Source organism: Desmodus rotundus, chromosome 8, assembly GCF_022682495.2.
Source record: "Desmodus rotundus isolate HL8 chromosome 8, HLdesRot8A.1, whole genome shotgun sequence".
Taxonomy (NCBI): Eukaryota; Metazoa; Chordata; class Mammalia; order Chiroptera; family Phyllostomidae; genus Desmodus; species Desmodus rotundus.
Window position 1 is genome coordinate 128,991,999 of NC_071394.1, and position 14,437 is coordinate 129,006,435.

At 49.2% G+C, this 14,437-nt stretch overlaps 2 protein-coding genes across 4 annotated transcripts in view; one reads left to right on the top strand and one right to left on the bottom strand.

Moving 5' to 3' along the window:
- LRRC2 (leucine rich repeat containing 2) overlaps window positions 1-2,284 on the bottom strand; it is a 29,163-nt gene extending 26,879 nt beyond the window's left edge. For all 3 annotated transcript variants that reach the window (XM_045200198.2, XM_045200200.3, XM_045200199.3), the window contains exon 1: window positions 1,458-2,284. The gene's annotated coding sequence lies outside the window, so the exon portion shown is untranslated. The remainder of the gene's footprint in view (window positions 1-1,457) is intronic.
- CRIPTO (cripto, EGF-CFC family member) lies at window positions 11-13,636 on the top strand. The gene is made up of 8 exons (XM_053930269.1): window positions 11-194; window positions 976-1,021; window positions 10,281-10,320; window positions 11,068-11,120; window positions 11,204-11,338; window positions 11,784-11,898; window positions 11,990-12,099; window positions 13,527-13,636. Exons 3-8 carry the CDS (start codon window positions 10,286-10,288, stop codon window positions 13,634-13,636), a joined length of 558 nt encoding a protein of 185 aa, XP_053786244.1. The 5' UTR covers window positions 11-194; window positions 976-1,021; window positions 10,281-10,285.
- The last annotated feature ends 801 nt before the right edge of the window (window positions 13,637-14,437 follow it).

Sequence of the window (14,437 nt, forward strand, 5' to 3'; positions counted from 1 at the left end):
GATAGTCATCTGAACTAGCCAAGGGGAGAGAGGCCCAGCTCCCCTCCTCCCCACCTGCCCCTCGGAGACCCCAGGGCGCCCCTCTCCCGTGGGCAGACCAGCCCCAGGCCTTCCGCAGCCTTCTTCCTGACATATCTGCCTTGCTGGACCCAAGGGAACGACAGTGACCAGTGGGAATTTCTGGCAGCAACAAGGTACAGTGGGGACCATATGGCAGACAAGGGGCTTCAGTCACGCACAGACCCCATTCTGTCCTCACTGGAGGCCGTGGCCTGGCCCCCAGAGTAAGTTTTCTGATAGAAACAGTGGGGTGAACAAAGGCTAACTACATGAGTGAGGTCAGTATAGTCGCAATATTTCAACCAAAATCTGAATTAAATTACGTGTTATGTCACGTGACCAGGTATCCCTGAGGACACTCATTATTTTTACGGTAATTTGTTAAGCTGGAAATGGGGGGGTAGGGCACAGAAGCTGCAGATGGGATTCAGAGTATAGTTGAGTGGGCCTGCCTGGGCTGGGGTCCTGCCTCCCTCACTCCCACTGCTGCACGTCCCTGAGGGGGACACCCAGCCTCTCTGCACCTCAGCGCTCTCACCCAGGCACGGGTGTGACAGCAGCCCTGAGCTCAGCACTGGTGATGGGATCACGTGTGACAATTGTGTCAAGTTGCCTGAGACAGTACCCGGCCCCTAGCAAAGCTCAAAAATGTCAGTTGTTTTTTTTTTTAAAAAAGAAATCAAGACAGACATTGTCACCAATTACATATAAGACAAAAGTGAGAGGTACAGGAGCATTGGGGGCATTTTCCTCCCTGGGGCCTGGTTAGCAGAGGTAGTTTGGGAGGACGCCCCAGCCCTGAGCTATGGGAGAGGCTTGGGTCCAGCAGGAGAGCCGCCAGCACCGCCCAGCCGCCTGCAAAGGTGGGCAGTTCTCCTCTGGGGGCCTGAGCACTTTTTCACCCTCGCCCCACAGCCAGGTCAGAAGACAGTCTCCGGGAGGAAAGACTTCCCAGCCAAACGTAAGTCATCCCTTTCAGGGCACCGAAGAAGTCACAAACAAAGTTGATTTATCTTCCCTGGACCGCACTTGGGACCACAAAGTTCGGAGCTTGGCCGTGGGCACCGACCAGGGCAGTGTGCTGGGAGCACCCACTACCCAAGGAGCAGGAGTGTGGCGACCCCGCCCAGCAGCAGCCGGGGCTTGGGCTCCCGGCCTCATCCACTTCCAGTCCTTGCCCTCAAGCGCAGATTACTGAGTAATCGTCCACCCTGTGTGTCCCGTTGGGGATGTTCACCCCCGTCCTGCCACGGGAAAAACATAAACAAGCAGCGCACTGCCCCATCCTCCTGGCAGGTGCCACCCGACGCCACCCTCCCTGTCCCCGCCGTCCCCCCGGGGTTCGGGGGCAGCCGCGCGCTCGCGCCCCCGTGCCCCCAACCACGATGGCCACCTACCCTTGACCGCGCCGCAGCCCAAGCCCCTGTCGCCGCTGCCGCGCCACTGGAGCCGGAAGCGCTCCAAGCGCCTGAGCCTCCGCCAGGGCGCTAACGGGCTATATTTGTAGCTGCAAACCTGATCTGCGGGACATGTGCTGATAAACTGTCTATCTATTCTATGTGACTCAGCCGGCAGGAGACAAAACAGCCTTCGGAGGGGAGGGCTTGGCAGCGCGCGAACGGCCCGCCGGCCAGTGTGCGCCCGTACCCCGGGATTACCTGCACCGCCCGGCAGGGGGCGCGGCGGGCGGACATCGGACACCCTGAAGTGTGTCGCACAAAACCGGCCAGAAAAGGGAAGGGGGCCGAGCCTCAGCGCTCTACCCTAGGAGCCCTGCAAAAAGCAGGGTAAGAAAGCCGAGTGTCACGGGGAGTGTCAAACGTTTTTTCAACGTTTGAAGCAACAGATGTGAAGGTCTTGATTTTATTCTTATGGGGTTTTTTTTTTCCTTTTTAATTTCCTAAGACACATGTGAGTTTAGGTTCTCTTTAGAGATTTGACTCCCTGGGAGAATACGATTTGTTGATATATAACATCGTGACAATGTGACAGTTAACCACTAGGAATTAAGCGCCCGGCCCCCAGTCCACGGGACACCCCACCCTCATGGCCGCACCCCTCCTACACCCTCGCCCTAAACAGAAAACCCCCCTCTCATATATGCACCACAGCTGTAACTACAAATGGCTCGGTTCTGAAAGGACTAATTTCTGTGCAGAACATTTTCTATTTGTTGACATTGACAGTTGGTGGCATTTATAATCGCTAACACAATTAAATTATCATTTTACATTGTATACTGAATTGATGGGGCACAAAAAAATCTTTCTGACTCTGTTAAACCAGACCTCTGAAGTATTGAACGTGCTTTTTACTAGTTAGGATAGAATGTTTATAATTTTTCTCTTTTGATAAATAATGTAAGTCACCTATTTAGCAATTAGTGTTTGGTGTGGGTTTTGTTTTGGTTTGGTTTTTTGTGGTATTATGAACCAAAGAATATACATGGAAAAAGCGGCTTCAGTTCAGGTACTATTTAAATACTCTTTCAATTTTTGTAAAGATTTTATTTATTTATTTTAGAGGGAGAGCAACATCAACGGGTGGTTGCCTCTCACGTGCCCCCTACTGGGGCCCTGGCCTGCAACCCAGGCATGTGCCCTGACTGGGAATCAAACCAGCGACCCTTTGATTCACAGGTTGACACTCAATCCACTGAGCCACACCAGCCAGGGCCTCTTTCAATTTGTGAGGGATAAATATTCAAAAGCGTACTCATACTTAAGCAGAAAAATATTTTTCCCCATAAACGCATCAAAACGCAATGTGATGCTTTGATGGTGTACGTGTGGGAGAAGCAGCCATTGTACAGCCCTGGCTCCTGCGACTACAGCGTGTGCCCAAACAAGACTGAGAAATGCAGCAGATAAAAATGCTTTTGGTGCTTTCGAATTTCAGATAAACAGGAAGTATGTAAGACATACTTCATGTAAGTATATCTCAAATAGTGTGTGTCATACTTATACACACACAAAAATATATGTTGTTCATCTGAAATTTAAGTATAAGTAGGTATCCTTTATTTTATCTGGAAACCCTCTGCCCAGACCAGCAGGGAGCGACTGCTCAACGTGTACGGGTTTTATTTGGGGCAATTCAAACGTTTTGGGACTGGGTGGAGGGGACAGTGGCCCAAGGCTGTGAGTGTAGTGAATGCCACTGCATTGGTCACTTTACAACGGTCAATCTATGCTGTTTGACTTTCCTTTCACTTAGCACATAAGCAAATAATAAACAGAATATATAACATAGGATAGTATATATAACAAATATAAAGTTTACTGGCAACATGATTCTTTATGTTGAGGATCCAAAGGAATCTACAGATAAACTAGAAGACTTGGTAAGTTTTACGGGCTGAATTGGATCATGTCAGAATTTATATGTTGAAGTCTTAACCTCCAGTACCTCAGAAATAACTGTTGGAGATAGGACCTTTAAAGAGGTAATTAAGATAAAATGAGGTCATATGGCTGGACCCTAATGCAGTATGACTGGTATGCTTATAAGAAGAAGAGCTTAGGCCCTGGCTGGTGTGGCTTAGTGGACTGAGTGCTGGCCTGCAAACCAAAGGGTTACTGGTTCGATTCCCAGTGAGGGCACATGCCTGGGTTTCAGGCCAGGTCCCCAGCAGGGAGCACATGAGAGGCAACAACAGATTGATGTTTCTTGCAATCTCTTTCTTCCTCCCTTCCCCTCTCTCTAAAAGTAAATAAATAAAATCTTTAAAAAGAAGAAGAAGAGCTTAGGACAGAGACATGCACACAGAGGAGAGATTGTGTGATTAGAGCAAGAAGGCGGCCGTCTGCAAGCCAAGGAGAGAGGCCTCAGAAGAAACCAAACCAGCAGGTCACTTCATCTTGGACTTCTAGCCTTCAGAACTGTGAGAAAAGAAACTTCTGCTGTTTAAGCCTCTCAGTTTGTGGCGTTTGTCATGGTGGCCTGAGCAGACTATAGAATAAGTAAGTTTCATAAGGTCAACTGGATACAAGGTCAATACAAATATCTGCAAACACAAAAATGGAAGCCAAAGGCACCATTTCCTCCAACATTAAAAAAACAAGTTTTTAGGTATAATCTAACAAAAATGCACAAACCTCTATATAGAAAACTATATAAATTGCTGAAAGAAATTAAACAATACCTGAAGAAATCTTCATATACTGGAAGGCTCAATATGATACTAATGTTAATTCCAGCTCCCCTCTGAAGAGTCAGTGCAGTTAGAAACTTATTTAAAAATTAGATGGAAATGTAAAAGACCAACTATAGCCAGGATAACCTTGAATGTGAAGCCCAGAGGGAGCGTACCTGCTATGCCAAATACCCAGGACCATTACAAAGTTACGGTAACGAAGACAGAATGGCGTTGCACAAGTACACCAACCAGACAGAATAGGGCATAAGAAAACCAGCTCACAAACACACAATCAACGGATTCTGGATGAAAATGGTACGGTAGAGCAGTAACGGGAGAATGATCTCTTCAACAAACAGTGCTGAATGAACAGGGCAGAGTCAACATCGTAATGACTATGGAAAGTGACAGATGGGTGCGAGACTTACTGTGATAACTGTGTTAGGTACATAAATGTTGAATCGCTCTGTTGTGCACCTGAAGCTAATATTGTGCATCAACAATAGTTAAAAATAAATTAAAATGCATAAGCGGGGCCGTATCTGTGTATAGTGTCAAAGCAATGGAATACTATATAGCAGTGAACAGGAGCAAACTTCTGCAAACATCATGAATGACTCCCACCAACCAACACCCAGTTGAGCAAAAAGAAGTAGACGTACATGCACAGTTGTACAAAGTTTCAAAAACATGGGAAACCCAACCTATGGGACTAGAAATCAGAAAAGTAGCTAGCTTTGGGAAAGGGAGAGGGGGAGGTGATTGTGAAGAGGCATGAGGTGCTTTTCTAGAGCCCTAGGGGTTACATGGTACTCACCTGGGGATCATTGACTAACTTGTAACCCTTATTATCTGTACACTTTTGTGAATGTTTAATGTAATTCAATAAAAAAAGTTTTTAAAGTATGTATACTCATTTGATAGTGCTGTGTAACAAATTCCCACAAACTCAGTGGCTTAATACAACATCATTTACTATGTCACAGCTCCCGCAGGTCAGAAGTCCCGCCAAGCTCAGCTGAGTTTCCAAGGCGGGGGCACCCTTCAAAGTGCCTGGGGTCATTTGCATACAGGAAATGTCCTCACTAGAGCACTTTAATTCATTTCTGATACAGGCCGAGTCTTGCACTCCCGCCTCCCTCCGCTTGCATGTAATCCACTTCAAAACCGTTAATAGCTGTGAAGAATGTAAACAAATGCCAAATGCACTTAGGAAGCACTTTACATGAGATTCTGCAGGTGTTGTGAACCCTAGTGGGACCCCAGCTTGCCTTCCCAAGCCTCACTCCTGGGAGTCCGTCTGCCCCTCCGGCTGTCTGCTGGGGCCACTGGCCTTGGGATCAGGAAGTGACTGCCTGATTCCATGGTTTTTGATAACACTAAAATGACACTTGGCATAGACTTCTGGGTTTGTCTTATCTGGGGCAGGGGGGGCAGGAGGAGGGAGTGAGAGCCAGCTGGGAGAGCTCTGCCTCCTCGCCATGCTCAGCACAGAGTACAGTAGTAAATATTTGTTCAATTTGGTTGGAAGGAGAAAAATTTTGGTGAGATACAATTCTCAGCCATAGCCATGGGTAAAAGTCTACGTCAGATTTTCCCTACCCTAACATGGTTTCCAGCGAGTGCATCGAGATTATCTCGTCTTACACATTCGGCACACTCTCTTGAGTAAGCTGCCCCCGAATTCAGCATTGCTCGGAATTCTTGGGATTTGTTTCTCTTCTTTGCTGTATTTCCTGGCTCAGGGTAGGAAAGCGAGTTGTTTTCCTGGCCTTGCCTCGCCTACACCCCCTTTTAGAAACTAGGGCCGAGACTTCACATCCCCATCAGCTGGAGTGAGATTTAGCAAGAGAAAGCCTGCGTGGGCAGACCCCGCACTAGGGGGAAACCGAGATTTCCAGGAGACCAGGTCTCTGGACTACTGTGTCTGGGGAATAAAGGATAAGGGGGGTGGGCTTGTTGGTAAAAGACAAGACAACAAGCAGTTTACAATCCAATGTTGACTATGAGGTAAATTCTGGCCACAGGGTGGGGGGTGGGGGTGGGGCTGTACGCAGGGCCTCTCAAGAGAAACCGAAACCGGGGAAGCCCAGAGCAAATGGCCTCTGGGCTAAGTCTCCAAAAAGAAGCCAGTTCAAGTTCCCCCTAAGAACAACCTTCCAAGTCATAGAAAAAGAAATACTGTTGACCCTTGAACAACACAGGGGTTCCGGGCACTGAACCCCCAAGCACAGTTGAAAATCCACATATAACTTGTGACTCCCCCAAAACTTAACTATTAATAGCCAACTACTGACTGGAAGCCTTACCCAAAACTGTCCACTAACACATATTTTGTATGTGATACCTATTATATACTCTAGTCTTACGATGAAACAAGCTAAAGAAAACATCATTGAGAAGTCATAAGAGAAAATACATTAGTCTTTACTGAGAAAAGCCCACATGTCATTGGACCCGCACAGTTCAAATCCATGTCGCCCAAGGTCAACAGTACAAGCATCCCATGAACTAGAGGAAACAACGCAAATCCAAACAACAACAAGATACTATTTTTCACATACAGAATTAGCAAAAATTAAGAGGCTCCGTACAGCCAGCTGGTAAGGATATGGGAGGCATGTGGGGGAGGGGAGAAAGGGGAGGAAAAGAGACTGATGCAGCCTTCTTGGAAAACTAATTTGAAAAGGTTCACCTTTTAACCAAGCAATGCCAGGGCTAGAAATTCACCAGCTGGTTACACTCTGGAACATTCCTCAGGACGCTCGTCCACAGAGCTCACTGCAAAACGCAGACACACGCCAAGTGTCCATTCGTTGATTAAAAAATTTATAATGTGTCTCTAGAGGGATTCATATGATATACCCCCCTCAACACACACACACATGAAGGGGGTCCTCTGATAAACCCTTCTCTTCCTATCCAGTTTATATAGCTGGACTGGGTTTGTCTTCCCCAGAGACTGCAAATCTGTGTGAGCAAGAACCCACCCTTCTAAACCCCACACAGAGATCTGTGGCGAATGCAGGCAGATGGGGTTTCCAGGTGCTGTTTAAGTTCCTTGGTGAGAACGGAAAGCCATTAACTTGTTAATGAACGGGCGCGGTTTTGTCCCGAGCTATTGGGCGCTGAGCTAGGTGGGATTAGACGCCCTGCCCACCTCCGCTGGACCCACTCCCCAGCCCAGCCTGCCTGAATGTTCCGGACACAATGACAGGTAAGACACGATGCGCCCGTAGGAGTTCTATGATAAAAGTAACCTTTAACCTTAAAACTTCGTCATTGTGCTGGAGAAATGGCTGTCTTTTCGGTTAATGCTTTAGTTGGGGTTTTATTCTCTATGTTCTCGTCCAAGCTAAGCTCATCGCCTAATGCGTCCTCCTTGAATTTTGGGCACACGCGGGAAGTCTGTCTTTTGATTACAATGTTGTTGGGTTTGACTGTTCTTGGTTGGTTGGATGGTGTTAAGTCAAATGCTTATTTGTGTGGCTTTAAACACACAGGTCTGTCTCTCTTGCCCCAGTTTTTAGTACACAGCACCTTAGAGAGCTGTAGGGAAACACCCCAAGGCCAAGAGCATCGGTTTTCATTTTCAGTCTTCAGTGCCCTCCCTAAGGGAGGAGGGGGGCTGCCCAGGACCGGACAACCCCCATTTCACGAGAGTCTCCTAACCCCAAGCTTTCTGGGACTCGGACATGGAGCACTCGCGGGCTGGAGGCTGGTGGCCTCTGTCAGTTCCAGCAGTGACGGAGCCCAGGTGTCCAGTGGCCCTTCTAGAATCGCTGCTCAATTCCCCCATGCAGAGGCAGAAGCAAGTTTTTGCAGTTACCACAAGTACAGTCACTGATTTATTGTCCTTTTTTCTCCCCTGAGACACAGTGGGGTCACTTCTCCTGACTGTGTCTCCAGAGCCTAGCCCGTGACCAGCAACACAGTAGACGCATCGAATACCTGTTCAACAAACAGCCTGGCGGTCCCCAGCCCAGTCTCAGATTCCCAGCCACTCAAATACCACAGCATCCCCATCCTGAACCCTGACCAGATTCTCTCTAGGCGGCATACACCTGACTTTCTCCACCCTCTGCACCTGGGAGGAATGCGGGTCTTCAGTGAGTTCCCGTCCTCTGAAAAGGCACTTGGTCCGGCAGGAGGGCTGTAGGCTTAGGGTGTGGGCTGAACTCACCCATCGCCAGACTCGGGGTCCCATTCGTTCCTCTGAAAATGGGGAGGCTCTTCCCAGGGGTCCTAGCTCAAGTTCTAAAACTTCCACAACAGCCCCTTTGGATAAGGAGGCACCAATGCTGCCAGTTTGGCCACAGACCTGCCCACCCTCCCTGGAGAAGACCTTTAAACCCCCAAGGGCAGTGAGTGGTGTGTGGATAAAGTGAGACCAGAAATGCTTGGGTTTTGAGGACTGTGAGCGCTGCACCAAGTACTTGCTTTGTTTTCCTAAAGCCTCCTCGCCACTCCCGGGGCTGGGTGGGTAGCCGCCTACGCACCGCCCTCCCCCACATCCGGCTCCACAGCTGGGGCCAAGTTGCCGGGTCCCCTAGGGATGTGTGCAGCCACCGGAGCCGGAAGGCCACACGGAGAGTTCAAGGACAGTGGGAATTCCACGGCCAGCGGCTGCGGGCTTGGGGATGCGGCAAGGTCAAGTAAATGGGCTGCATCCACCCACCGCTCTGATAATGGCCTTCCCCGCCCCCAATAAAAATAATTTGACATTTAACTCTCCCAAGATGCAGCTGTGGCGGCAAAGAGCTGCCCTTCTCAGCGCCGCTGGACCCAGTGCGGGGACACAGGTAGACAGTGAAGCCAAAGGGCCTCGGTGCGGCGGCTCGCCTCTGCCGCGCGTAGGTGAACGGGGGGCTGGTGACAGGGGAGCTGCAGGAAAGCTTCTCATTTGTGGGACTTGCCGCGTTTGGTAGACGCTGGACTTTGACTTTAGAAATTAGAATTAAATTATCTTTAAGAACTACCATGACTTTGGACGTATTTAGTAACGAATTAAATACTCTGGGGCGCACCTCACCCGCTGGGATGTGACCACCAAATAGACGCACTGAGGATCACTGGAGACCCCTCTGAATCCGGGGTTAATGCTGGTGTCGTGGGGGGCGGGGCGGCGAGCGCTGGGAGACTGATAAAATCTCGGTGAAACCAGGTGCAGAGCTGAACCGGCCTCCCAAGCTGTGTTTCTAGAACTTTTTCCTGGGGCAGGCCTGACCCCCTGACTGCGGACCCCCAGGGAGGCACAGCCCCAGGCTGCCCCCTCGCACCTCCCTCCCCCCCACTCCCGCTTCCTTCCAGCCTCCACTTGCAACTCCAGGAATTTACACGCAGTCACGTGAGGTCAGGAACCCCTCTGGGACCCTTCCTGACCCTGAACTTCTGTCTGCACTGCTGACTGCCTCGCCTTCGCCCCGCCCCCCGCGGGGGGAACTCCCCGCCGGCCCACCCGGGTGTGCCCAGGCCACAGCATGGCGCTGCACCCACCTTTCTTGGAACCTCAAAGCTGAAAGCGAATTTCAAGAATTGAAACTTGGCAATAAAATATCAAACGCCTTGAGAGTCCCAAAGGCGGTGTTTAGAACTTCCTGATTAAAGCCATTACTTCCCACCAACCTGGCATCACCACTGGACAGTGTAATTGAATTGCCTCCTTTTTTCCCCCGAAAAGTAAATCTGGTATTTTAACCCGCAACTACCGATAGATACTAGGCCTGGTTAGCCCCAGTTTTATAAGACTCCGCCTTTCCCACTCTCTGTTTGGGTGGCTTTACGGCCTCTCACCCCGGCCCCTGGAGAGGTTAAGCGCTGTCACAGGCGAGGGTCGCGCCTCCCTGCCCCCCTCTCCCGCCCCAGACGTCGAGGGGAGGAAGGGGAATCCCTGGAAGGCTGAGTGCCTGGCTAAGGATTGGGACGCCCCCCTCTCCCGCCCCAGACGTCCTGGCTCCTGGTTCTCCTAAGACCTCAGAAACGCATTTCTCATCTGAGATATTTTTCTTTTTAAATTCCCATTTGCATATCGGGGTAGCAATGAATTAAAGCCACGGTGACATTTCTCCTCCTGAATTGTTAGGAGCGATGGGCCGCACGAAGATGGAGCGCTTCTCTTCCAGGTATGACCCCGTCTTTCATGGGAACTTTTGGCTGCTAGAGCTTGCCAGGGTGAGAAAGAATGTCCCCCGCTTCTCTACCGTCTGATTTCATCTGCTCGAACCCAAAAAGATCTGCCCACCACGCTGCTGTTCTTCCTGACCCAGCTGCACACTTACTCCCCTTTGCACGTGGCTTTTAAGATTTTCAATCAGGTTAAGTGGCTCTGTTACCGGTGTTTTTTGAGTCTCGTGTAAGGTCAAATATTAAAACGAAATTAAAAATCTGTTTCTGAGAACATTAAAGGCATAGACAGAGTCAACATTTGCAAAACCATTGAGAATAATGGGAAATTTTTTTTGAACCTAAAAAAAATCTTTCAAATGACTGGTTTCAATGAAATAGTAAAATGTGATTTGTGAATTACAAAGGACTTTATGCCACACTTTAAAGTTCGCATATGAAAACTATATAAAGGAGAAAAATATATGTGAAGTAGGTGATAAAAGGTTTACACCTACTTAAATCAAGGTACACACAGAACAGAGACAAAGGCGTAGTAATACACATTGGGAAGAGTTGGATGGTAGGTGGGTTTTATTCTCACTTTTCTTTTTGTTGTTACATGAGTTAAAAGAAAGGCGAGAGAATTACTCTAGAATTTCTCCTTGGTGCTCTGTGGTCTTGACCTGATGATGGGAAGCCCCAGGTGTTAACTCAAAAGGTTTTATTTGCTTTGTCTTGCTAACAATGTCTGATTTCCTCCCTAGGGTGATTTTGATCGTGGCCATTTCCAAAGCATTTGAACTGGAATTAGTTGCTGGTGAGAGACTGTTGGTTCTTTAGATCACTAGTGATTTTTATGTGGCCCAAAACACAGACTCATGAGTCGATTTTGTCATTAAGCGTTAAGCCACCGTGAACATGCACGTCCGTCACAGGGAGACCTGGCCTTCCAACATGACAGCCTTTGGTCCCAGGAGGAGCCAATAATTCGCCATCGGCCTTTCCACTTTGTGCCACCCCTGAGAATCCAGGACAGTAAGACCTACCTGCCTTAGATCTGCACTGTGGGTGATTTCACTCTCCTGGTCCTCCCTGTGTTTTCTGTCTTTTGGTCCTCTGTCACCTGAGAGAGTGGGAGGAAACCTGCTTCTGAGTTTGGGCATTTGGCGGGACAGGTTTTCATTATGGAGGCGAGTCAGGCGTGAACCTCACACCCCTGGAGTTTCCTTCGCCTGCTTCCAGGTCACGCTGGGGACTCTGGGAACCACCACTGGCCTCTGCATGAAAAAGGTCTCCCTGCTCAAAGGCTCAGGTAGCAAAAGGAACACTGAAAACCAGAGTTTCACTCTGTGAGGTTAACAATGTTTAGACACCTACCAACACTTCCAGGAGACTACGTCCTTGGCACTGTGCTAGCCTTTGCTAACAGAAACTCAGCTTTTCAATCCCTCCACCCGCTCAGCCACCTCTTACATTTCAGGTAAGGAGCTCAACAAAACCTGCTGCCTGAACGGGGGGACCTGCATGCTGGGGTCCTTTTGTGCCTGCCCCCCCTCCTTCTATGGACGGAACTGTGAGCATGACAGACGCAAAGAGTAAGCCATTAGGAGGGGGTGCGGTGGAAAGGAGGGGAAAGAGAGTGGGGATTTTAAATACGCATGTATCGCCTCACCTGCTCATCCTCAGGAGCTGTGGGTCGGTGCCCCATGACACCTGGCTGCCCCGGAAATGTTCCATGTGTAAATGCTGGCACGGCCAGCTGCGCTGCTTCCCTCAGACGTTCCTACCGGGCTGTGGTGAGTGGAGAATGCTGGTTGTTGGACAGGGGCCTGTGGCACTTAGCTAATGGGGTCTTTTTTTTTTTTTAAGATTTTATTTATTTATTTTTAGAGAGAGGGAGAGAAACATCAATGTGTGGTTGCCCCTTGTGTGCGCCCCCTACTGGGGACCTGGCCAGCAACCCAGGCATGTGCCCCAACTGGGAATCAAACCGGTGACCCTTTGGTTTGCATGCCAGTGCTCAATCCACGGAGCCACACTAGCCAGGGCCTAATGGGGTCTTTTGTCTGACCTCACAGCCTGCTAGAGACTGGCAGTTAAAGTTCTGCTTGTAAAAGCGTCAAGGGCTCCAGACGGCAATCACCTTGGCATCCTTGATATTTGCACCCCAAAACGCCGCTAGCCCTGCTGCCTTTTGGAGAGAATTATTCCTAGCCTCTTTGACATTTATAGTATGTGACCGTCTGTTGAGGAAAATAAACGAGAAAAAGACTTGGCCTCTTAAAACACCAAGAGATGTTTTCTGGTGTTCCTTTCCTTTGAGCCAGGAGACCCCAAAAATCTCCAAGGGGACAGCTCAGTTAGTGCCCACCCCAGCAGCAGGGTGGGGGGCACCCAACTCCAATTAATGCCCTTAAATTATACCAGAGGCTTGGCCCCACCCTCATTCCTTAGGGACTTCATGGTTTCTAGCAGGTCCCTGCACAGACTGCCCCCACTTCCCCCCAGTGATTGGTCTCAGACCCCTTTCACCTGGTTGACTTTTACTGATATGAAGAAAACAATGACAAGAAGGACAGGGACCTAAAGGGGGACAAGAGGAGAGGCCTCTCTTCCCCACTGTGACCTGAGCCAGATTTCTAGGTCCACCCAAGTCAGAGAGGCCTCTCCCAGTTCCAACCCTGTCAAAGTTAGGAAGGGAAGCCATTCCACTCCAGAAAGTAGGTGAAAGCAGTTGCTTCACTTGAGTACAAGATGGGACCCCCGACCCCGGGGGAACTGCATCTGCGTCTGTCCCATTTGCGTCCTGAGTCAGGCGGGACAGGCATTTGGTGAGTGTGAGTTGAATGACTGGATCGGTGGGGACTGTATTTTCCTCCTGAGACTTGGGACCCAAAACATGCTGTGTGCCCCTATCCTCAGGGGCTAATCGAGCTCAGCTGCAATCCATTGAAGGTGTCACTGGCTAGGGTAGGTGACCAGGTGTGAGAGCACACGTCTGGGGAAGAGCAATTTCACAGTCAGCCTGTGGCAACTCTCACTGAGAGATTTTTTCAGGAGTCTGAATTTATGTAGTCGGTACTGTTGATCCCATAAACACCCTGTGCTCATCAAATGTTGGGCCCCTGCTGATTTTTGGCTCGTGTGAACAGGCCAGTGTGTGGGCAGCAGGATCTACTGCCGGAGAGATTTCCTTTAATGACCAAGGGCCCCTACCTTCCAGATGGCCAAGTGATGGATGAGCACCTCACGGCTTCCAGCGCTCCAGGATTAACGCCATCTGCATGGGCCACTCTTCTGCTGGCTGGCACCTGCCTTGCTGTACGGAGTTAATACCAATGGACATTTGCGACATTTGTCATGCAGATTTCTTGCCCCGTGAGGTGGTCGCTCCAAGGTCCTGAGAGATGATCATTTGTTAGTTGCCTTGAAGTAGTGATAGATTTCCATAATGGTCCCTGATACCCCTCACAGTGCAAGCTTGCCTCTGAGGTATTGCAGGTTTGGCTCCAGACCGCCACCGTGAAGCAAATGTCACAATAAAGTGGGTCACACAATTTTTCCAGCTTCCCAGTGCGTATAAAAGTTATGTTTACACTATACTGTAGTCTGTTATACTAGGGTATGTAGTCTACAACATACATACCCTAATTAAATATATTGTTTCCAAAAAATGCTAACTATCGTGGGAGCCTTCCGTGAGAAGTCATCTTTCTGCGGGTAATGGGTGTTCCCTTCGATTTGTTAAAAAAAAAAAAATGCAATGTCTTTATTGTGTGAAGCACAAATAAAGCAAAGTGCAACCGATGAGGTTTGCCTGAGCCAGCTATTCTCTGCCCAGCCCTTTCCAAAACGCTAAAGAAAAACCCTCAGCCATATCTACATTGTGCCCCATTCCCATGTGTCTTGATGCATGTAACTACCAAGAGATTCTTAATACTGTCCCTTGAACAATTCTGTTTTCAGATTAATAAAAGCTAATCTGATGTGGATCTGAGGCCAACGCTTTGAGTAGGTAGAGCTGAGCACAATCAATTAAAGACAGTATCTAGAGAGCAGGTGAGAGGGGGCAGGGCACACACTAGAGGTGAAGGACCAGATGTGGATGCTGGGGGAAGGAAGGGTTCCTGTGGC

Coding starts and splice junctions, on each gene's coding strand:
- CRIPTO (XM_053930269.1), top strand. CDS start 10,286: ATGGGCCGCACGAAGATGGAGCGCTTCTCTTCCAG. Junction 10,321..11,067: donor ATGGAGCGCTTCTCTTCCAG/GTATGACCCCGT, acceptor TTTCCTCCCTAG/GGTGATTTTGATCGTGGCCA. Junction 11,121..11,203: donor TGAACTGGAATTAGTTGCTG/GTGAGAGACTGT, acceptor TTTGTCATTAAG/CGTTAAGCCACCGTGAACAT.